The 26,027-nt window shown below is 37.1% G+C and overlaps 1 protein-coding gene across 2 annotated transcripts in view; it reads right to left on the bottom strand.

The window, feature by feature from the left end:
• LOC131106579 (guanine nucleotide-binding protein G(i) subunit alpha-2-like) overlaps positions 1-26,027 on the bottom strand; it is a 77,646-nt gene that overhangs the window by 12,469 nt on the left and 39,150 nt on the right. For both annotated transcript variants that reach the window (XM_058055780.1, XM_058055781.1), the window contains one exon: positions 4,534-4,576. In XM_058055780.1, the coding sequence (XP_057911763.1) occupies positions 4,534-4,576 (43 nt within the window). The remainder of the gene's footprint in view (positions 1-4,533; positions 4,577-26,027) is intronic.

Here is a 26,027-nt window from a genome sequence, read left to right on the forward strand (position 1 = left end):
GGGCTTTATTGGCGCCGTAGCATTTACAGAATAAAGATCGGAATTTATGAGAAAAACGTCAGAAATTCATGAGAAAAAAAAGTCTGAAATTTATGAGAAAAAGTCAGAAATTTACAAAAAAGACAAATTCATGTGAAAAAAGTCGTAATATTACAAAAATAAAGAGGTACATTTAGGCACCATTTTTTATCATTTATGAGTGCTTTATTGGCACTGTACCATTTACAGAATAAAGTCCGGAATTTATGAGGAAAAAAGTCAGAAATTTATGAGAAAAAAGTCAGAAATTTGAGAAAAAAGTCAGAAATTTATGAGAAAAAAGTCTGAAATTTATTTTAAAAAAAGGCAAATTCATGAAAAAAAAGTCGTAATATTACAAGAATAAAGTGGTAAATTTACGCACTGTTTTTCATCATTTATGAGGGCTTTATTGGCGCTGTAGCATTTACAGAATAAATTCCAGAATTTAGGAGAAAAACGTCCGAAATTTATGAGAAAAAAGTCCGAAATTTACAAAAAAAAGGCAAATTCATGAGAATAAAGTTGTAATATTACAAGAATAAAGTGGTAAATTTACGCACCGTTTTTTTATCATTTATGAGGGCTTTATTGGCGCTGTAGCATTTACAGAATAAAGTCCGGAATTTATGAGAAAAACGTCCGAAATTCATGAGAAAAAAAGTCAGAAATTTACAAAAAAAAGGCAAATTCATGACAAAAAAAAGTCATAATATTACAAAAATAAAGTGGTAAATTGACATTATGCTGAGTCATGGTGTCGTACGAGTCAGATGGAAAATATGACTTTTTTTTCTTGTGAATGTACAATTTTATCCTCATGAATTTACCAGAAAATAGGTGTAAAGTTACCACAATGAGGCAGTAAACTGATGTTGTGAATATATGGGAAGAGATTTTAAATGTATGAGGAAAAAAGTTGTAACTTTACGAGAATAAAGTTGTACATTTACAAGAAAAAATGTCTCAAATTTAGGAGAAAAGGTCATACATTTAAAAGAAAAGATGTCATAAATTAACAAGAAGTTCCAAATTTCTGAGAAAAAAAGTCTTGAATATTGTATGTAATTATTATATTATATATTATATTATATAATATTAATATAAAATTCTTAATATTACAAGAATGTAGTGGTAAATTTACAAGATAAATTACGAGAAAATTTACGAGAAGAAATTTTCAATGTTTGAGGGAAAAAGTTGTGCATTTCCAGAAAAAAAGTAACATTATGAGAATAAAGAAACAAGTCAAAAAGTTATGAGAAACATTCATAGATTTATGATTTTTAAAAGAAAAAAAAATCTAATTCACGAGAAGAAAAGGTTGTGAAGGCGGAGGGGGGGGGGGACGGGAGCTTTCCTGGCTGTGCACCAAGCGTCTCCCCCGGCTTTGCTCGTCATCGACCAGAGAGCGGTCGGGGGCGCTGGCGGAATGGCGGATGGTGAGCGATGTGCTAAATGAGAGCTCATTAAAATGCAAGCCAGCCCGCTGAGAAGATTGAAAGCCCCCACTGTTCCCTCCTTGTGCAAACAATGCTTTGAAAAATTGGAGCTTTGATTTGCTTGATTTGGGAAGCAAACTGGCAGCCATTACGTCCTCGGAGATCCTTGTCGGGCTGAAGCATTCTATTTGTTTTATGGATCCACCCACAAGCGCAAAAACCAACACAAACAAAAGAGTCAATGAAAGGCAGTAGGACTCCACTGCATCAACCGTGGATGCTAACTATTTCTCCACAACACTTTCTTAGCCTCTTATGTGAATAACTCTCCTGCAGGGTGTAATTTACCTCATATATGAGCACTTGAGAAAGCAATTATTCCCTGGAGGGGACATTCCTTCACATGATGAGCCATGAACACTTCAATCTACGGCGTCAAACCCTGCAGCATTAGCATATTTGTTGGAGAATTATGATAGACGTTGACACCCTCGTTTATGGCGACTAATTGCTTCCGGACTCAACCAATGACAATTAGCATTCCTAGCTATAAAAGGAATATTTATATTTATAGTTAGAGCACAGAAAACCTGACGTCCGCCTTCTAAATAACCTTTTCACATTAGAGCCCTCTAGACAGGAAATAACACCCCTATAGTCACATTTACAGTCCCATTACCCAATAAAGTAGATGTAATAGAGAAAATAATATAGAATAGAAAACCTGCTTCGCACCTTCTAAATACAGTTTTAACATGATTAGAGCCCTACAGACATAAAGTAACACCCCTATAGTCACATTTACAGTCCTATTACCCAATAAAGTAGATGTAATAAGAGAAAATAATAACAGAAAACATGCTTCGCACCTTCTAAATACAGCTTTAACACTATTAGAGCCCTCTAGACATGAAATAACACCCCTATAGTCACATTTACAGTCCTATTACCCAATAAAGTAGATGTAATAAGAGAAAATAATATATAATAGAAAACCTGCTTCGCACCTTCTAAATACAGCTTTAACACTGTTAGAGCCCTCTAGACATAAAACAACACCCCTATAGTCACATTTACAGTACTACTACCCAATAAAGTAGATGTAATAAGAGAAAATAATAATAGAAAACCTGCTTAGCACCTTCTAAATACAGTTTTAACACTATTAGAGCCCTCTAGACATGAAATAACACCCCTATAGTCACATTTACACTCCTATTACCCAACATAGTAGCCATAATAAGAGACAATATATCACATAAAACCGCTTCGCACCTTTGAAATACAGTTCTTAACTTCATAAGAGCCCTCTAGACATAAAATAACACCCCTATAGCCACATTTAAAGTCCTATTACCCAATATAGTAGATGTAATAAGAGAAAATATAGAATACAAAACCTGCTTTGTACCTTCTAAATACAGTTTAACACTATTAGAGCCCTCTAGACATGAAATAACACCCCTATAGCAACATTTACAGTACTATTACCCAATATCCCAATATAGTAGATGTAATAAGAGAAAATATAGAATACAAAACCTGCTTTGTACCTTCGAAATACAGTTTTAAAACTATTAGAGCCCTCTAGACATGAAATAACACCCCTATAGCCACATTTATAGTCATATTACCCAATATAGCAGACATCAACATAAAAATTAAGACATAAGACAGAGAAAACTTGTTTACCACCTTACAAATACTTTTTCAACATGATTAGAGCCACACAGCTAGGAGACCCAAGTTCGATTCCTCGGGCATCTCTGTGTGGAGTTTGCATGTTCTCCCCGTGCATGCGTGGGTTTTATCCGGGTACTCCGGTTTCCTCCCACATTCCAAAAAAAAAACATGCTAGGTTAATTAGCCACTCCAAATTGTCCATAGGTATGAATGTGAGTGTGAATGGTTGTTTGTCTATATGTGCCCTGTGATTGGCTGGCCACCAGTCCAGGGTGTACCCCGCCTCTCGCTCGAAAGACAGCTGGGATAGGCTCCAGCACCCCCCCTGCGAGGATAAGCGGTAGAAAATAAATGAATGATTAGAGCCCTCTTGACATGAAATAACATCCCTATAGTTACATTTCCACTCATACTACCCAACATAGATTAGCGATATCATTAATAGAACATAAGACACGGAAAACCTGTTTATGGACTGTTATGAAATAATAAATAATGGGTGGAGGCGGGGCCTGGAGCACACACAGTGTAGAAATGTAGTAGGAACATAGTAGAAATGTTGTCATATATGTATGTTTGATAGTACTTATTAACAGGGGTGGGCAAACATTTTGACTCGCGGGCCGCATTGATATGACAAAATTTCCGGGGGGGGGGGGGGGGGGGGGGGGGGGCAGACTATATATTTTACACGTAACAGTCCACCTGGTATTATTGTATCTGTAAAATTGTCATGCAATCTGCTATTATTATTTATTATTTTATATTTATATTTAAATATGTTAAAAATAATAAAATATTATAATAATTACAATAAAATTAAAATAATAATTATTATATTATTATTATGTAAAATATGCAAATATAACAATAATATTATATATAATTAATATAATTAGCATTAACATAATAATTATAATAATCATAATAGTTCTAATAATAATTATAATAATCTAATAATAATAATAATAATTATTATTATTATTATGTGCTTGTGTCCCTTTTTTCAGGAGCACTTTGTAAACAACAGACCATGTCAAAAAACGAAATTGATACAACCATCAAAAGGTTGGCTCAGGCCATGATGCCAGGTTGTATGTTGAGTTTAAATGAAATACTTTGGAAAAGATTGGGCGGGCCGTATTCAAACACTTGGCGGGCCGGATGTGGCCCCCGGGCCGTAGTTTGCCCACCCCTGACTTATTAAGTATTGTGACATAAAAACTGCAAAACGAAGCAAGTATGACAGTATTGAAGTATTCCTCTGATGTTGTTTAATGAGTATCTGTGTAGGCTTCCCTCCCCACTCAAGGACATAAACGCAGGTATTCCTACACGTCCACGCTTGTACATTTCACGGCTTTCATGAGGGAAGAGAAAAGCCACTCACTTCATCTGCTTGACAATGGTGCTCTTGCCAGACTCCCCAGCACCTGCATGGAGAACAAAAACAGGCAGAGGTTAAAAATATAAAAATACGCTCCTGTGGGACGGGAAACGTAAACAGTCCGACCGGGAGGCCTCCTCACATCTGGAGGCTCCGTCTCCGTTTGCCCGACTCCCTTCTACCAACCCCCACCGGCTCTTTTTTACATCAGCGCTGGCTGGAGGCATCTCCACCACAGCTCCACCACAGCTCCACCACAGCTCCACCTGGGCGACTTTACGCCATAGTTGGAAATGCAGGACGGAATTTTATGGACGGGCGGGAGCTCCAAGTCCACCGTGGAAAATCCTAACCAGGCTGAGCAGCGCAAAAATTTAACTTTTTTATACCGTGGTACTCAGGTTCAGACAAAAAAAAGAAAAATTCTTATTACGAGAATGTAGTGGTAAATTTACAAAATAAATGTTGTAAATTTCCGAGAAGAAATTTCCAATGAATGAGGGAAAAAGTCGTAAATTTCCAGAAAAAATGGTGGAAAATCCTAACCAGACTGAGCAGCGCAAAAATGGAACTTTTTTATACCGTGGTACTCAGGTTCAGACAAAAAAAAGAAAATTCTTATTACGAGAATGTAGTGGTAAATTTACAAAATAAATGTTGTAAATTTCCGAGAAGAAATTTTCAATGTTTGAGGGAAAAAGTCGTAAATTTCCAGAAAAAATGGTGGAAAATCCTAACCAGACTGAGCAGTGCAAAAATGGAACTTTTTTTATACCGTGGTACTCAGGTTCAGACAAAAAAAAGAAAAATTCTTATTACGAGAATGTAGTGGTAAATTTACAAGATAAATGTTGTAAATTTCCGAGAAGAAATTTCCAATGTTTGAGGGAAAAAGTCGTAAATTTCCAGAAAAAATGGTGGAAAATCCTAACCAGACTGAGCAGCGCAAAAATGGAACTTTTTTTATACCGTGGTACTCAGGTTCAGACAAAAAAAAGAAAAATTCTTATTACGAGAATGTAGTGGTAAATTTACATGATAAATGTTGTAAATTTCCGAGAAGAAATTTCCAATGTTTGAGGGAAAAAGTCGTAAATTTCCAGAAAAAATGGTGGAAAATCCTAACCAGACTGAGCAGCGCAAAAATTGAACTTTTTTTATACCGTGGTACTCAGGTTCAGACAAAAAAAAGAAAAATTCTTATTACGAGAATGTAATGGTAAATTTACAACATAAATGTTGTAAATTTCCGAGAAGAAATTTCCAATGTTTGAGGGAAAAAGTCGTAAATTTCCAGAAAAAATGGTGGAAAATCCTAACCAGACTGAGCAGCGCAAAAATGGAACTTTTTTATACCGTGGTACTCAGGTTCAGACAAAAAAAAGAAAAATTCTTATTACGAGAATGAAGTGGTAAATTTACAAAATAAATGTTGTAAATTTCCGAGAAGAAATTTTCAATGTTTGAGGGAAAAAGTCGTAAATTTCCAGAAAAAATTGAAATTGAAAAATTTGCAGCGCGAAAATGGAATTGTTTTCTACCGTGGTACTCAGGTTCCACCTGTTCATGGATCATCTTACATTATCATTTATTATTTTACATTTTATACTTTAAAAACCTGCAGAAAACACACGAATTGGCCCCAGACCATCACACTACCACCACCTTATTGTACCGTTACCATGAATTTACCAGAAAATAGGTGTAAAGTTACCACAATGAGGCAGTCAATTGATGTTGTGAATATTTGGCAAGGGATTTTAAATGTATGAGGGAAAAAGTTGCAAATTTTCAAGAGCAAAATTTCCAGAAAAAATGGTGGAAAATCCGAACCAGGCTGAGCAGCGCAAAAATTGAACTTTTTTATAGCGTGGTACTCAGGTTCTACCAGTTCATGGATCATCTTAAGTTATTTATTATTTTACATTTTATACTTTAAAATGCTGCAGAAAACACACTAATTGGCCCCAGACCATCACACTACCACCACCTTATTGTACCGTTACCATGAATTTACCAGAAAATAGGTGTAAAGTTACCACAATGGGGCAGTCAAATGATGTTGTGAATATTTGGCAAGAGATTTTAAATGTATGAGGGAAAAAGTTGCAAATTTACAAGAACAAAATTTCCAGAAAAAATGGTGGAAAATCCGAACCAGGCTGAGCAGCGCAAAAATTGAACTTTTTTATACCGTGGTACTCAGGTTCCACCTGTTCATGGATCATCTTACATTATCATTTATTATTTTACACTTTAAAAACCTGCAGAAAACACACTCATTGGCCCCAGACCATCACACTACCACCACCTTATTGTACCGTTACCATGAATTTACCAGAAAATAGGTGTAAAGTTACCACAATGAGGCAGTCAATTGATGTTGTGAATATTTGGCAAGGGATTTTAAATGTATGAGGGAAAAAGTTGCAAATTTTCAAGAGCAAAATTTCCAGAAAAAATGGTGGAAAATCCGAACCAGGCTGAGCAGCACAAAAATTGTACTTTTTTTATACCGTGGTACTCAGGTTCCACCTGTTCATGGATCATCTTACGTTATCATTTATTATTTTACATTTGATACTTTAAAAACCTGCAGAAAACACACAAATTGGCCCCAGACCATCACACTACCACCACCTTATTGTACCGTTACCATGAATTTACCAGAAAATAGGTGTCAAGTTACCACAATGAGGCAGTCAATTGATGTAAATATTTGGCAAGAGATTTTAAATGTATGAGGGAAAAAGTTGCAAATTTACAAGAACAAAATTTCCAGAAAAAATGGTGGAAAATCCGAACCAGGCTGAGCAGTGCAAAAATGGAACTTTTTTATACCGTGGTACTCAGGTTTCACCTGTTCATGGATCATCTTACGTTATCATTTATTATTTTACATTTTATACTTTAAAAACCTGCAGAAAACACACTAATTGGCCCCAGACCATCACACTACCACCACCTTATTGTACCGTTACCATGAATTTACCAGAAAATAGGTGTAAAGTTACCACAATGAGGCAGTCAATTGATGTTGTGAATATTTGGAAAGAGATTTTAAATGTATGAGGGAAAAAGTTGCAAATTTACAAGAACAAAATTTCCAGAAAAAATGGTGGAAAATCCGAACCAGGCTGAGCAGCGCAAAAATTTTACTTTTTTTATATTATTTTTTTAAATATTTATTTTGGTTGGCCGGCCACTCCTGGAAAGGTTCACCGCTGGTCCATGTTTTGGCTATATGAGGATAATGGCTCTCGCTGTGGTCGGCTGGAGTCCCAAAGCTTCAGAAATGGCTTTATAAGCTGTGTTGTCATGGACTAATATTTACATTTGTTGGATGATGAACATGCAAAAACTGTGTCTGTATAAGTGTTAAGATTTTGCACTTTGTCGGGCGGTCCTTGAACATAACATAGTTGCTGGGATCTTATGTACAACCAAGCCCCCGCCCCCATATTGTGCTCTTTTTTTTATGATTATTCATTTATGACAAGTCACTTTATCATTTGGAACATTTGAATGGAGAAGCCTCCTCACACTGGCAGGGCTTTCCTTACCCTCTGCTGTGTTTATTCTAACAGCCTGAGGCGAGCACAGCGAGCTCATCTGCTACTAGGAATCTAACACCGCACACACACACAGTGGTGGCCGTCAGTGCACTAGCCTGGGGTAAAGTCCCTGGGTGGATCGTGGCGAGGAACAGGCTTGCACGTACAGCTGTCAGCGCCTGCGTCTATACAACGTGCAGGACCGCCGCATGATGCATGTGCACAAATAAAGCCGCTTCCAACCAACATGGCGTCTCAGTCGCGGTCACGTTAGTGCGGGTGTTCCTAATGTGGTGGCTGCAAGATGACGCATTCACTAAGAGACATATTGTTGCATACATATGCAACGTACGCGCCATAGGCACTTTATGATGTCACAATGCGGATGGACGCCATAAGCCAAAAATCTTGTACCACTATGCATGAGCAAGTCATGAAATATTAGCACCTCTCATTGCGCAACTCTCTCTCTATTTGCTTTCAGAGGATGACACACACACACACACACACACACACACACGGAGGCATGCTGAGACATGCGCTGCTGATAACATTACTCACAAAAAGTCAGCGGAATTGAACCTAATATGCACAATAATTATCCCTCATTCATCTCATAAGTCAATTTCCACAACATAGGATTCCTTATGTTATGCTAGAAATGCAAGGTGCATGCAAAACCCTTCATTAGAGCCCTCCAGACATAAAGTAACACCCCTATAGTCACATTTACACTCCTACCACTCAATAGAGTAGACATAATAAAAGAAAACAGGACAACATAGATTACACATTAGCATTGGGGCATTTCCTGATTGTGGTTGCCGGCACTTACACACTTACTAGTTATTGTTTACACTATACTACGACTTGATGCTGCATGGACCTGAAACGGACAGTTGCTAGCCAGCTAACCAGTTCGCCTTGAATTTACGTTTTCTAAAATTCAGAAGCCAAAACATGACCACTTCCACACGAGATGGGAGGAGAACTTTACCATGACTTCAATTTCATGTTGCCATGTTTTTGTGGCGTTACTGCGGCTGCGTGACTACACTACCACATATATGATTTTAGGGGAATACATTCTAAATAGTAAGAAACATACACTCTTAAAATTATGACAAAACATAAATAATAATTTACAAGCATGGACTTAAGATGTTAAATAAAAAATGATTTGTTTCTAAAAGTCTTAATATCATGCGAATAAAAACTAAATACATTTTTGGAAAATTAGGTTCAGGAAAAGTTATAATATGATACAAATAGATGGAAAATATTATGGAAATTAGGACAGTAAGAAGAAAATTTTATGGGAATAAAGACTTTTTCGCTATCAAATGTACACATTTTTTCTAAAAAAAATTTATGAGAAAATTATTTGACATATCCAGAAAATTTTCCGACTTCATTCTCAAAATCTCAGATTATTATTAAAATTTTAAAAAAATAATTATTATTTTAATAATTATTCAAAATTTGAATTTTGAATACAATTTTTCAGTCTAGAGAGGCGAGTAGCAGTCCAGTGCTGATGTATGCGGTCTGAATATTTCATACTTGTAAAAAGTAAAAAGGCTCCCGACGAGCGCTCAGGCTTTAATAACACAAGCGTTGTGGGGTCCGGAAGGGGCGGGCACACTTTTTTATTTTTTATTTTTTATTAACAGAGCCATAAGTGAAAGAAGGACACGAAGGAGACTTGATATGAATAAAAAATTTTTTTTAAAAATATATAAAATACATGGTGTGTGCAGGATTTTTATAGCATGCATTTTTATGACCTATATTGATAACTCTTTCATTTGCAATATAGACTTACAATGACCAAATAGATTGATATGTGCGTAATTAAAAATAATAGATTTTCTCGAAATCAGTCAAAATGGATGTAGCGCCTTTTGGTTGCAAGCTCTTCATATTATAACACACGGCAAGGTCAGGAAAGCTGAAAAAAAAAATTATTACGGTGTTTATGCAAATTAGACGATGACATCATCAAACTCACCGCAAATAGATTGCGGTACGTTCGGAAACACTGGGTTCAAAATTGTTTAAATAAAGGTGCGTTGTGTGCGGTACGTTGGAGCTGGACACAAAGGCAGCAGTGTGGGGGGCCCCTTGCGAGAGGGGAACACAAGGGACCCTGTTGATGCCCGGGTCTGGACTCCTTCGTTCCAAAACAGCGGGGCAGCAAAGCCAGCAAAGCAAGAGTACATCACAAAGCGACGCAGGTTTTTATCGTAATTACATGCCTTCGTTTTTCGCCATGCGGCCTTGGACGGGATAAAGTTTGGACACCCCTGCGTCACTCAATAAACCCATCAGGCTCATTTTCCAAACCAAAAGGAGGAAAGAGACGCAGTTTTCACACCAAGGTTTTGGGACAAAGACACCGAGTCTTCTCCAACAGATGGTCCCGGTGCCTCGGGCGAAGAGCATGTCTGGACGGCGTACTGACAACCGCTGCCAAAGAGACATCGACTTTTGAACGACACATCAGTCGACGCTCCGTCAAGACCGGCGAGCAAAGAGAAGCGCGGAAGACCACGTCTTACCAAAAGAGACCCAGCTCCAGCAGCCACGAGATGAAATAAGAGAAAATATAGAATAGAAAACCTGCTTCGCACCTTCTAAATACAGTTTTAACACTATTAGAGCCCTCTGGACATGAAATAACACCCCTATAGCAACATTTAAAGTCCTATTACCCAATATACTAGATGTAATAAGAGAAAATATAGAATAGAAAACCTGCTTCGCACCTTCTAAATACAGTTTTAACACTATTAGAGCCCTCTAGACATGAAATAACACCCCTATAGCCACATTTAAAGTCCTATTACCCAATATCCCAATATAGTAGATGTAATAAGAGAAAATATAGAATACAAAACCTGCTTTGTACCTTTGAAATACAGTTTTAACACTATTAGAGCCCTCTAGACATGAAATAACACCCCTATAGCCACATTTACAGTCCTATTACCCAATATACTAGATGTAATAAGAGAAAATATAGAATAGAAAACCTGCTTCGCACCTTCTAAATACAGTTTTAACACTATTAGAGCCCTCTAGACATGAAATAACACCCCTATAGTCACATTTACAGTCCTATTACCCAATATACTAGATGTAATAAGAGAAAATATAGAATAGAAAACCTGCTTTGTACCTTCGAAATACAGTTTTAACACTATTAGAGCCCTCTAGACATAAAATAACACCCCTATAGTCACCTTTACACTCATATTACCCAATATACTAGATGTAATAAGAGAAAATATAGAATAGAAAACCTGCTTCGCACCTTCTAAATACAGTTTTAACACTATTAGAGCCCTCTAGACATGAAATAACACCCCTATAGCAACATTTAAAGTCCTATTACCCAATATACTAGATGTAATAAGAGAAAATGTAGAATAGAAAACCTGCTTCGCACCTTCTAAATACAGTTTTAACACTATTAGAGCCCTCTAGACATGAAATAACACCCCTATAGCGACATTTACAGTCCTATTACCTAATATACTAGATGTAATAAGAGAAAATACAGAATAGAAAACCTGCTTCGCACCTTCTAAATACAGTTTTAACACTATTAGAGGCCTCTAGACATAAAATAACACCCCTATAGTCACCTTTACACTCATATTACCCAATATACTAGATGTAATAAGAGAAAATATAGAATAGAAAACCTGCTTTGTACCTTCGAAATACAGTTTTAACACTATTAGAGCCCTCTAGACATAAAATAACACCCCTATAGTCACCTTTACACTCATATTACCCAATATACTAGATGTAATAAGAGAAAATATAGAATAGAAAACCTGCTTCGCACCTTCTAAATACAGTTTTAACACTATTAGAGCCCTCTAGACATGAAATAACACCCCTATAGTCACATTTACAGTCCTATTACCCAATATACTAGATGTAATAAGAGAAAATATAGAATAGAAAACCTGCTTCGCACCTTCTAAATACAGTTTTAACACTATTAAAGCCCTCTAGACATGAAATAACACCCCTATAGCAACATTTAAAGTCCTATTACCCAATATCCCAATATAGTAGATGTAATAAGAGAAAATATAGAATAGCTCCAGTGGCCCCCAAGTAACTTGAGTTTGAGACCCCTGCGGCTTTTCAACGGTATTCCAAATCTAAGCAAGGGGTGCAAAACCCTTTATGTTTGTATATTTAACACAGGAAAGTATCAGTGATTGCTGTGATAGGATTAAATAAGCTGAGCTTCTTCCTGCTCCTGTTTGGAATGTAGAATTGTGAAAGTGGAAACATGTGCTGTACTTCAATCCAATGTAACATTGTATGCATGCTCAAAGGCACTAAAACCAACCAGCCGATCCCACTATGACATGCAGACTATTCATCAACATTTAGTGTATTTTACACATCTACAATACGGTCAAAGTTTGATGGTATTATTGTATCTGTAAAATTGTCATGCAATCTGCTATTATTATTTATTATTTTATATTTATATTTTAATATTTTAAAAATAATAAAATATTATAATAATTACAATAAAATTAAAATAATAATTATTATATTATTATTATGTAAAATATGCAAATATAACAATAATATTATATATATTAATAATTAACATTAATATAATAATTATAATAATCATAATAGTTATAATAATAATTATAATAATCTAATAATCTAATAATAATAATAATAATTATTATTATTATGTGCTTGTGTCCGTTTTTTCAGGAGCACTTTGTAAACAACAGACCATGTCAAACAACGAAATTGATACAACCATCAAAAGGTTGGCTCAGGCCATGATGCCAGGTTGTATGTTGAGTTTAAATGAAATACTTTGGAAAGATTGGGCGGGCCGTATTCAAACACTTGGCGGGCCGGATGTGGCCCCCGGGCCGTAGTTTGCCCACCCCTGAGTTAAAGCGTAAAAAAAAAACCTATTTTCTAAAAACCATACACAATTTACCATTATTAGAGCCTTGTAGACACCCATGTAACACCCCTATAGTCGCCTCATATTCCCCCAATATGATATACAGTAAACCTCGGATATATCGGACTCGGATAAAAAAGAAGCAATTTTTCTGTAATGCATTTCCAATAAAAATTCATTGCATATATCGGATTTTTTATAACGGATTTCGCCTATTTCGGACAAAATCTCCAGTCCCGTTCCAATGCATTTCCATGAAATTTCCCTGGCATATATCGGATGGCCGATTGAGTGCCAATTGAGTGCATCCCATAATCAGTTCCCAGTTCCACATGTCCAAAAGGAGTAGGAAGAAGCAAAGGTTATTAAATCCTACCCCTCCATCTGGTACTTTTACAATCACTAACTGTTACATTTGTTCACTTCCTGCTTTCTATAATACAGTTTAGGTTTTTTTTTGTTGTTGTTGTTGTTTTTTTTGATAATGCACCTCGTACTGAAGTAGGCGGTGATATGAGCATCCAATGCCATAATGTGTACCATAGTGCGTGTCAATATAGTGATATATATAGCACATCATGACTGGTTCAAGACTCTTCATCCTTGGATTTAGCAAATTTATTTTATTTATAAATTTATTTTATTAATTGTTATTAATTTTTTTTTAGTTTTTAACATTTTTTAAATATTTTTTTATTTTTTGTCTTGTACCAAAGTACTCGGTGATATGAGCATCCAATGCCATAATGGGTACCATAGTAAGTGTCAATATAGTGATATATATAGCACATCATGACTGGTTCAAGACTCTTCATCCTTGTATTTAGCAAATTTATTTTATTTATAAATTTATTTTATTAATTGTTATTAATTTTTTTTTAGTTTTTAACATTTTTTAAATATTTTTTTATTTTTTGTCTTGTACCAAAGTACTCGGTGATATGAGCATCCAATGCCATAATGGGTACCATAGTGCGTGTCAATATAGTGATATATATAGCACATCATGACTGGTTCAAGACTCTTCACCCTTGGATTTAGCAAATTTATTTTATTTATAAATTTATTTAATTAATTGTTATTAATTTTTTTTTAGTTTTTAAATTTTTTTAAATATATTTTCTTTTTTTGTCTTGTACCAAAGTACTGGGTGATATGAGCATCCAATGCCATAATGTGTACCATAGTGCGTGTCAATATAGTGATATATATAGCACATCATGACTGGTTCAAGACTCTTCATCCTTGGATTTAGCAAATTTATTTTATTTATACATTTATTTAATTAATTGTTATTGATTTTTTTTTAGTTTTTAAATTTTTTTTTATATTTTTTTATTTTTTGTCTTGTACCAAAGTACTCGGTGATATGAGCATCCAATGCCATAATGTGTACCATAGTAAGTGTCAATATAGTGATATATATAGCACATCATGACTGGTTCAAGACTCTTCACCCTTGGATTTAGCAAATTTATTTTATTTATAAATTTATTTAATTAATTGTTATTAATTTTTTTTTAGTTTTTAAAATTTTTTAAATATTTTTTTTATTTTTTGTCTTGTACCAAAGTACTGGGTGATATGAGCATCCAATGCCATAATGGGTACCATAGTGCGTGTCAATATAGTGATATATATATATCACTATATATATATCTAATTACTCTTCATTTTTATGAACGTACCCCCTATGGTACTTGATGTATCCCACTTTGGGAACCACTGAACTGGAGTAAGTCACCCATTTTTTTTTTTTTATGGTGCCATAACCTGTGTATTTAGATGCGTACCACAAAGTAAATACCCTCATTATACATGATACTATACACATCTGGTGCAGTCATGACGGTGAAGCCCCAGTCGGGGTAAAAAGCGTACACATTTATTATTGACATCAGCTGACTTGAAAAGTAATGTGCTTTAGTGCAACAGACGAGCTTGAATAATTGATAGCAGAGTTAAAATTAGAGGCAAAGTGGTGCATTGTTACACATATCTGTGGAAGGGGCGGGGCGGGGCGAGGGGGGGCGGGTGGCAAGCAAAGACGAGGGACAGTGAGGGTCAGGGAAATCAGCCGAGGGAGACGACGGCAATGGGAACCTGCGATGAGCGAGACAGCAGGCCATTCATCTACGGGGACAGTGGAGGGGATGAGGAGGATGAGAGGTGAAGGAGACACCCTGATGGGACGCATGGGGGGCGGGGGCTCTGTGAAGGAGCCAAATCAGTGGCCCGGGCGGTGGCCTTGGACGCCAAATTCAAGACTGAAGACAGTCGTGGTGCGACTCGGGTTGTTTTATGTCGCAGGTTACTCACTTCGGTTTGCAGCGGCGGAGAGGGGGGGGGGGGGGGGGGGGGGGCGTCTACGGAGGGGGGGGGCAGATTCATATTCAAGGGAGGAAGCTCTGCAGTCCTCTCAGCTATTTGGAATCAAATTAGTGTCTGGAAGCATTTGGCCTTGGCACATTCGGCAGTACAACTTTGGTCACGAGAGGCACCCCGACCCACGCAAAATGCACCCCCCCCCCCATTCCAGGGTGCTCAAGCAAAGTCACTTATTTGGATTTCATGTCCAGTTTTCTGTAATTGTCCTCTTTAATTTTGATGGAATGCTTCAATTTAAATCGGTAATCCACACAAAAAGCTATTAGCTGCCATTTCAGAGAAAATAGAGCCCCCCCCCCCCCAAAGTCAAACACTACAAAACCTTTATGGCGGCTAACTCGTTCAATTCCAATCGTTTCTCAAAAGACAACCTCTTCGGTAGCTTTTTAAATCTACGCAACACACAAACGCAGACCTCCGTAGCGCCGCAGCGGCTGCTCGGAGCGTGTGCCCGAATACAGTGCACCCTGCTGGGCCAAGCTGGGTGCCACCACTCCCTCTATATTCTCCTGATAGTAGTCATGTGGTCTTTGTAATGATATCGGATTAGGACAAATATCAAATCCTCATTTGTCCTTCCTCGAGTCCTTCTTACCTCCAGGTGTGAACAAAAATAATATAATAATATAATAATAATAATAATAATAATAATAATAATAAATAAATAAATAATAATAAATAACATAATATAATATAATAATAAAATAAATAATAATAAATATAATATAATATATATAATATATATATAATATATATAATATAATAATAAATATAATAATAAAATAAGAAATATTCAAAGAATATATTGTGCATATCTAACAGGAAATGGAACTCACACACACACAGACAGGAAAAGGGTCTTCCTGCACGCTAGAATATGAACAATAGCAATCAAATACGGGGCTCCGCATACAACCTTGATTAGTGGCGGAGCGCCAGGATTAAAACCGGACCGCCACAGATCATTTGTGGGAAACACTGACATACACGATGTATTTATACCAAGCTGGCAGTTTTGGGACTGGAACTTGAAATGAAACCAGTGTCAAAACTAAGAATCGATCGATATATCAGGACGATATTTGCGTTCTTTGCTTGAATCGGTATCGACCGATACAGGTCGATACGGGTTCGCCGATGTATTTTTCTGCCACATGATTTACAGACAGGCATCACAGTGATTTAAATTTGAGACCTGGAATATTTGTTATCATTGTCATTTTTCCATATAAATTGAGGAAGCAAAAGCAGTATCGCCCCAAGCAAAATCGGTCATCGGCTAAGGGTGATGGAAAAAAATCGATATCGGCATCAGCCCCAAAAAAAACCCATATCGGTCGATCCCTAGGATCCCCTACGATCCCTATGCCATAGTCGCTGTACAGGTTCTATTTACAGCAGAGGTCTCAAACACGCGGCCCGCGGGCCAAATATGGCCCGCAGGACACCAGTTTGAGGCCCCCGCCTTGATATGAAAGTTTAATGTTTGATACGGATGCTGTATGGTATCATGTACCCAGAAAAAATGATTACGTTTGATTCATGTTCATGTTAAAGGTTAAATAACTGTTAATAGTTATCCTCCCTATCCGTGTGGAAGTGGTAAGTTTTGGGCTATTTAAGTTGAAAGGAAATAACTCGAAGGCTACCGTTTAGGTCGCTAGCTCTCCAGTTTGCGAGTTAGCATGTGTCTCAAGACCAGGGGTTTCAAACACGCGGCCCGCGGGCCAAATGTGGCACGCAGGACACTAGTTTGAGGCCCCCGCCTTGATATGAAAGTCTAATATTAAGTTTGATATGGATGCTGTATGGTATCATGTACCCAGAAAAAATGATTACGTTTGATTCATGTTCATGTTAAAGGTTAAATAACTGTTAATAGTTATCCTCCCTATCCGTGTGGAAGTGGTAAGTTTTTGGCTATTTAAGTAGAAAGGAAATAACTTGAAGGCTACCGTTTAGGTGGCTAGCGGTCGAGTTTGCGAGTTAGCATGTGTCTCGAGACCCTGCAGTTGCGCAATATGTTGTAAATAAAAAGAGTATAAATGTGACTATAGTCGTGTTTTGTCATGTCTACAGGGCTCTAATAATGCTTTGTTCATTTTTCTTGAGTTTTTATTATTTGCTGTTTTATTATTATTATATTTATTTATTACTGATTGATTTTCTTTATTCTTGATTTGTTTATTTTTCATCTTATTTTGTGCAGAAAAATAAAAATTAAGATATTTGAGAACAGTGCAATGTTTTATCAGAGCTTTTATTGTAGAAAACCAAAGGAACCAAAGCACTGAAATTTTTTTTTTTTTTTTTTTTTGAAAAACCTGATGCGGCCCAGTCTCACCCAGACCCTAGCTCCAGTGGCCCCCCATTTAAATTGAGTTTGAGACCCCTGCTTTACAGTATCTGCCCGTAGTAGCCCGTAACGTGCATTTATCCGCCCCAGTAACCTCGCTCCACTTTCACACCTTCCCCTCCTCTTACCGTTTAATCACGGCTTGCAAGCATCTGGCGAGGTCAGGGTTGGGATTGTGTTACATGACCTCTGACCTGTCCCGACATGATGGAGCACGCGTCGGCCGAGACACACATATGCATGGAGATCACTGAAAGCTAATCTCTCTCTGCGTGCGACACATAATGGATTATGCACTTGCACTGCAGACGCAACGCATCGCATTGTGTAAAAAATAAACGTTTGAGGAAAAACCGCCATTGATGGCCACGGACAGGATGTGGTGATGCTGAACGCCAATCTGGCAAATCGAAGAATCTAGCATTTATTTTGTCTGCTGTGTCCTCCTGATTAGGATTGGCGAAGGGATGGATGTCGTCATGGGAACCAGGCTATTGTTTTAGGTTTGAAAGGCGGTTCTGGTGATGAGTGTTATATGTATATTATATGTACAGTAAACCTCGGATATATCGGACTCGGATATATCGGAAATTCGCTCACAACGGACAGATAAAAAAAGAACCGATTTTTCTGTAATGCATTTCCAATAAAAATTCATTGCATATATCGGATTTTTTATAACGGATTTCGCCTATTTCGGACAAAATCTCCACTTCCCGTTCCAATGCATTTCCATGAAATTTCCCTGGCATATATCGGATGGCCGCATCGTGGCGCTCCGATTCGAATCCGAATGGTGACAGGCCGCTATACGACGTCATTTGCAGCGTTTGCAGCGTTGCCTGCGCGTCCAGGTACATTGGAAACATAGTCAAGGAAGTGCCTTTTTATAACGGATAAAATCCCATTTACGCATATACCGGATATAAATCCCATATATGCGTAAAACGGACATTTTCCGGTATACGCATATAACGGATTTCGCTTATATCGGACAAAACCAGTGGGAACAATTGAATCCGATATATCCGAGGTTTACTGTATATTAGGGTGCATCAAAATTTGAATGGGAAATTTTAAATTCATAATATCAATTTGGCTGGCATTCCATTTTTTCTAATGAACATAAAATTGTCTTTTGCAAAGTTTTGAGGAAATTTTAGGGGTGCCACCTCACACATAAACTTTTGTAAAATTTCAGAAAATGTGCAATTTATAATGTGCAATTGCCAAAAACTGTCTTTTGCAGAGTTTTGAGGAAATCCATTGAGTTTTAGGGGTGCCACCTCACACATAAACTTTTGTAAAATTTAAAAAAATGTGCAATTTATAATGTGCAATTGCCAAAAACTGTCTTTTGCAGAGTTTTGAGGAAATCCATTGAGTTTTACGGGTGCCACCTCACACATAAACTTTTGTAAAATTTCAGAAAATGTGCAATTTATAATGTGCAATTGCCAAAAACTGTCTTTTGCAGAGTTTTGAGGAAATCCATTGGTGCCACCTCACACATAAACTTTTGTAAAATTTCAGAAAATGTGCAATTTATAATGTGCAATTGCCAAAAACTGTCTTTTGCAGAGTTTTGAGGAAATCCATTGGTGCCACCTCACACAAACTTTTGTAAAATGTCAGAAAATGTGCAATTTATAATGTGCAATTGCCAAAAACTGTCTTTTGCAGAGTTTTGAGGAAATCCATTGAGATTTACGGGTGCCACCTCACACATAAACTTTTGTAAAATTTCAGAAAATGTGCAATTTATAATGTGCAATTGCCAAAAACTGTCTTTTGCAGAGTTTTGAGGAAATCCATTGGTGCCACCTCACACATAAACTTTTGTAAAATTTCAGAAAATGTGCAATTTATAATGTGCAATTGCCAAAAACTGTCTTTTGCAGAGTTTTGAGGAAATCCATTGGTGCCACCTCACACATAAACTTTTGTAAAATTTCAGAAAATGTGCAATTTATAATGTGCAATTGCCAAAAACTGTCTTTTGCAGAGTTTTGAGGAAATCCATTGGTGCCACCTCACACATAAACTTTTGTAAAATGTCAGAAAATGTGCAATTTATAATGTGCAATTGCCAAAAACTGTCTTTTGCAGAGTTTTGAGGAAATCCATTGAGATTTACGGGTGCCACCTCACACATAAACTTTTGTAAAATTTAAAAAAAATGTGCAATTTATAATGTGCAATTGCCAAAAACTGTCTTTTGCAGAGTTTTGAGGAAATCCATTGAGATTTACGGGTGCCACCTCACACATAAACTTTTGTAAAATTTCAGAAAATGTGCAATTTATAATGTGCAATTGCCAAAAACTGTCTTTTGCAGAGTTTTGAGGAAATCCATTGAGATTTAAGGGTGCCACCTCACACATAAACTTTTGTAAAATTTCAGAAAATGTGCACTTTATAATGTGCAATTGCCAAAAACTGTCTTTTGCAGAGTTTTGAGGAAATCCATTGAGATTTACGGGTGCCACCTCACACATAAACTTTTGTAAAATTTCAGAAAATGTGCAATTTATAATGTGCAATTGCCAAAAACTGTCTTTTGCAGAGTTTTGAGGAAATCCATTGAGATTTACGGGTGCCACCTCACACATAAACTTTTGTAAAATTTTAAAAAATGTGCAATTTATAATGTGCAATTGCCAAAAAAAAAATTCAAAAAATCTCTACTTGGAACCTCCTTAAGACCCAACAGTACAAAATGTACATTTCAACAGGTTTTAACATGGTGACCCTTTCTGGGTGTATGTGGGCTGATTGTGAGTGTTGGCCGCCCGTGCATCCATTTTTTTCTAATGAACATAAAAATGTCTTTTGCAAAGTTTTGAGGAAATTTTAGGGGTGCCACCTCACACATAAACTTTTGTAAAATTTCAGAAAATGTGCAATTTATAATGTGCAATTGCCAAAAACTGTCTTTTGCAGAGTTTTGAGGAAATCCATTGAGATTTACGGGTGCCACCTCACACATAAACTTTTGTAAAATTTCAGAAAATGTGCAATTTATAATGTGCAATTGCCAAAAACTGTTTTTTGCAGAGTTTTGAGGAAATCTATTGAGATTTACGGGTGCCACCTCACACATAAACTTTTGTAAAATTTCTGAAAATGTGCACTTTATAATGTGCAATTGCCAAAAACTGTCTTTTGCAGAGTTTTGAGGAAATCCATTGAGTTTTAGGGGTGCCACCTCACACATAAACTTTTGTAAAATTTCAGAAAATGTGCAATTTATAATGTGCAATTGCCAAAAACTGTCTTTTGCAGAGTTTTGAGGAAATCCATTGAGATTTACGGGTGCCACCTCACACATAAACTTTTGTAAAATTTCAGAAAATGTGCAATTTATAATGTGCAATTGCCAAAAACTGTCTTTTGCAGAGTTTTGAGGAAATCCATTGAGATTTACGGGTGCCACCTCACACATAAATTTTTGTAAAATTTAAAAAAATGTGCAATTTATAATGTGCAATTGCCAAAAACTGTCTTTTGCAGAGTTTTGAGGAAATCCATTGAGATTTACGGGTGCCACCTCACACATAAACTTTTGTAAAATTTCAGAAAATGTGCAATTTATAATGTGCAATTGCCAAAAACTGTCTTTTGCAGAGTTTTGAGGAAATCCATTGAGTTTTACGGGTGCCACCTCACACATAAACTTTTGTAAAATTTCAGAAAATGTGCAATTTATAATGTGCAATTGCCAAAAACTGTCTTTTGCAGAGTTTTGAGGAAATCCATTGAGATTTAGGGGTGCCACCTCACACATAAACTTTTGTAAAATTTAAAAAAATGTGCAATTTATAATGTGCAATTGCCAAAAACTGTCTTTTGCAGAGTTTTGAGGAAATCCATTGGTGCCACCTCACACATAGACTTTTGTAAAATTTCAGAAAATGTGCAATTTATAATGTGCAATTGCCAAAAACTGTCTTTTGCAGAGTTTTGAGGAAATCCATTGAGATTTACGGGTGCCACCTCACACATAAACTTTTGTAAAATGTCAGAAAATGTGCAATTTATAATGTGCAATTGCCAAAAACTGTCTTTTGCAGAGTTTTGAGGAAATCCATTGAGATTTAGGGGTGCCACCTCACACATAAACTTTTGTAAAATTTCAGAAAATGTGCACTTTATAATGTGCAATTGCCAAAAACTGTCTTTTGCAGAGTTTTGAGGAAATCCATTGAGATTTACGGGTGCCACCTCACACATAAACTTTTGTAAAATTTCAGAAAATGTGCAATTTATAATGTGCAATTGCCAAAAACTGTCTTTTGCAGAGTTTTGAGGAAATCCATTGAGTTTTACGGGTGCCACCTCACACATAAACTTTTGTAAAATTTCAGAAAATGTGCAATTTATAATGTGCAATTGCCAAAAACTGTCTTTTGCAGAGTTTTGAGGAAATCCATTGAGTTTTACGGGTGCCACCTCACACATAAACTTTTGAAAAATTTCAGAAAATGTGCACTATATAATGTGCAATTGCCAAAAAAAAAAAAAATTCAAAAAATCTCTACTTGGAACCTCCTTAAGATCCAACAGAACAAAATGTACATTTCAACGTGTTTTAACACGGTGACCCTTCCTGGGTGTATGTGGGCTGATATGTGCAAGAAGAAGTAAACATGGTCTGATGTAGTCGTTGACGTTTTCTTGGATCCTGCAGTAGTCGTTGACGTGTCGGTAATGGTTATTTCTTGCTGCATCATGAACTATGAAAGGCTGCAAATGTATCGCTGATGCATAATATATACAGTACGGCCATTTGCAACCACCCCCCCCCCCCCCCCCCAACCCATCTGACTAGCATTGTACTCGTGCACGCTCATCGACATGTTGACATGGACACAGGAGGAGGTGCACTGAATAATAGATCGGGGTCTTCGGAATAGAAGGCTGCAAAACGGAGAAAAGGCAACTAGGAAATTGAACAAGGGTCAGAATTAAAGATGACTCCATTATGATCATACTTGGATGGAATATTACAGAAATGTGACAGCAGATGGACCTGATGACTTGGCTTTGGTGAAAAGTTCTGAAAACAAAAGAGATAAAAGATGACGTCGGACAAATTAATCACAGACTGCTCGCCACTACAGCGATTCATCCATCTGACATTCCAACGTAGACGCAGCCTATTTGTGAACGCGAGACCTTTGGCTCCAAAAGAGAACGGCAGTAAGTTGCACAAAGTCACCAGCACGCCGCTCCACACCGCCATAATTACCGCGACTGAAAGGCCATCCATCAAAGCGCCGGCGAGGCGACCGAGGCTGCTTGTGATGACCGTCCCCTTTCTGACAGTTTTTGCAGCCTTGAAGTCTGTGGACATGAAAGGACCCGATAGCCCCGGCGAGGTCACGCCAGTCATGGTTCCGTGTTTTTGTTTTGCACATGGCTCAGGTAAATGCCTGGGACTTTGAATTCCATATCTGATAAAAATACGCTTTGACTTCACTTCAAGGCACAATTCCATATGTTATCATCTAATTCAGGGGTCTCAAACTCAATTTACCTGGGGGCCACTGGAGCTCGGGTCTGGGTGAGACTGGGCCGCATCAGGTTTTAAAAAAAAACACAAAAAAAACGCATTTATCAAAAACAAAAAAATTAAAAAAAACTTCGCTTTGGTTCCAATTTTCTACAAGAAAAATAATTTTTTTTAAAAAAAAAATTAAAAATAAAAATCTTACTTTTTAGTTTTCTACACAAAATAAGATGAAAAATAAATAAACAAATCAAGAATAAAGAAAATCAATCAATCAGTAATAAATAAATATAATAATAATAATAATAATAAAACGGCAAATAATATAAGATTAAAATGAACAAAGCATTATTAGAGCCCTGTAGACATGACAAAACACGACTATAGTCACATTTATACTCTTTTTATTTACAACATATTGCGCAACTGCAGGGTCTTGAGACACATGCTAACTCGCAAACTAGACCGCTAGCCACCTAAACGGTAGCCTTCAAGTTATTTCCTTTCAACTTAAATAGCCAAAAACTTACCACTTCCACACGGATAGGGAGGATAACTATTAACAGTTATTTAACCTTTAACATGAACATGAATCAAACGTAATCATTTTTTCTGGGTACATGATACCATACAGCATCCATATCAAACATTAAACTTTCATATCAAGGCGGGGGCCTCAAACTGGTGTCCTGCGGGCCATATTTGGCCCGCGGGCCGCGTGTTTGAGACCTCTGCTGTAAATAGAACCTGTACAGCGACTATGGCATAGGGATCGTAGGGGATCCTAGGGATCGACCGATATGGGGTTTTTTTGGGGCTGATGCCGATATCGATTTTTTTCCATCACCCTTAGCCGATGGCCGATTTTGCTTGGGCCGATACTGCTTTTGCTTCCTCAATTTATATGAAAAAATGAACTTTCATATCAAGGCGGGGGCCTCAAACTAGTGTCCTGCGGGCCACATTTGGCCCGCGGGCCGCGTGTTTGAGACCCCTGATCTAATTAAACCAGGACTTATATGGCCATCATTCCTCCCTTGGTTATACATTTGATATTTATTTATAGTCCTGGAGGTCCCACAATATCATACTGGAATAACGTTCTGCGTGGAGGTAAAAAGGACTGGAACCGGAAACCGGAACTGGAAAAAAAAATAAAAAAGGACTGGAACCAATTAGGATTTGAGCGTGTGTACCCGTTAATTTGTCCTAATCAAATATCCTGACACCACATCGCTACTATCAGGAGAACCAGAGTATCAAGGGGAGGAATCACCTGCTGTGGCCCAGCAAGGTGCACTGTATTCGGGCACATGTTCCCAGCAGCCCATGTGACGCCCTGGAGGTCTTTTTTTTTTACACTTTTCAAACGGCGTTTCCGGTGGCCGATAAGGTTTATTGCTCCCTTCATGGCGGGGCATTTGGTGCAACGTCCTTCCTCTTAAGGTGTGATTAATCTGATTGGAGTATTTTTTTGAATTATCAGTTATCTGAGCTATTTTTAATGTTATTTGATTTATCTGTACGATATAATTCCCTCGTAATTATCATGTACGTTTTGTTTGAGTGCCTTTTTCTCCAAAAGGGAGCAAACAGGAAGTAAGATGCTGCTCATAAACAGGCTCTCAGGACATATATTGCTGCCATTTTTGCATAACGGGGGCGCTGTACGGGTACAGTTGCCGTCCTGGCAATGGCTTAACAGTGAATCGTCACCTACGCATAGAAATGAAGAACATAAATTGTGCTGTTTTCTTAAAAAGATTGTCTTCTGATATAAAAAAAAAATAATCTTTGTTGAATTCATTGGCAGATGATGATGCTGCTATCCAACCCACACTGGAAACTCAAACCGCCGTTGGGGTTTACCATTCCAAAACGTGACTCCGGTCGCCGGAACTGAAGACTACTGCAGTACGTAGTACCAATACATAATATGTTTCTCTCATCATGCCTAGCGAACACGTAGCATGTGTGTTAGCTATTATCTTGAAAAAAAAACAAAGTGTGCAAGAGGAGTCGAATGAGGAAAGAGGCAACGCTTAACCACAGGAAACACGAGTTAAGTCTTCCTCTTTCTCACTACGGCAACTTCAACTTGTAAGCCGGTACAGGAAATGAAAAAAAGGGGAGGGGGAGTGAAAATTACAGGTTTCTCAACAGTTTGCACGTTTTTCTCAAGACTCACTAGACTGCTTTTCTGATTCTATAAAAGGGAGACTTTGACAAGACCAGATCCGGTCTCAGGAGATGGCACTTCAGTCCGGACTTATGGCGTTTGGAGTCCTTTTATTTGCAACCCAAAAGTATCAGTAAATTCACGATGGGAAAATGATGTTAACTGAAAAACATGCTAACTAGGGCGGATGTTAACCGAGGTACCGTGAACACAGCACACAGTTCCAGATGTCTCTAGGTACAACTTGGTATAAACCTCTAACGTCGAACACACAATGCCTTTAAACCAGGGGTCTCAAACTCAATTTACTTGGGGGCCACATCAGGTTTCCCCCCCCCCCAAAAAAAATGCATTTATTGAAAACCAAAAAATTTAAAAAATCTTAACTTAGGTTCCAATTTTCTACAAGAAAAGCTCTGATAAAACATTCCACTATTCTCAAATATTTTACTTTTTATTTTCTACACAAAATAAAATGAAAAATAAATAAACAAATCAAGAATAAAGAAAATCAATCAATCAGTAATAAATAAATATAATAA

This window comes from Doryrhamphus excisus, chromosome 18 (genome assembly GCF_030265055.1).
Source record: "Doryrhamphus excisus isolate RoL2022-K1 chromosome 18, RoL_Dexc_1.0, whole genome shotgun sequence".
Taxonomy (NCBI): Eukaryota; Metazoa; Chordata; class Actinopteri; order Syngnathiformes; family Syngnathidae; genus Doryrhamphus; species Doryrhamphus excisus.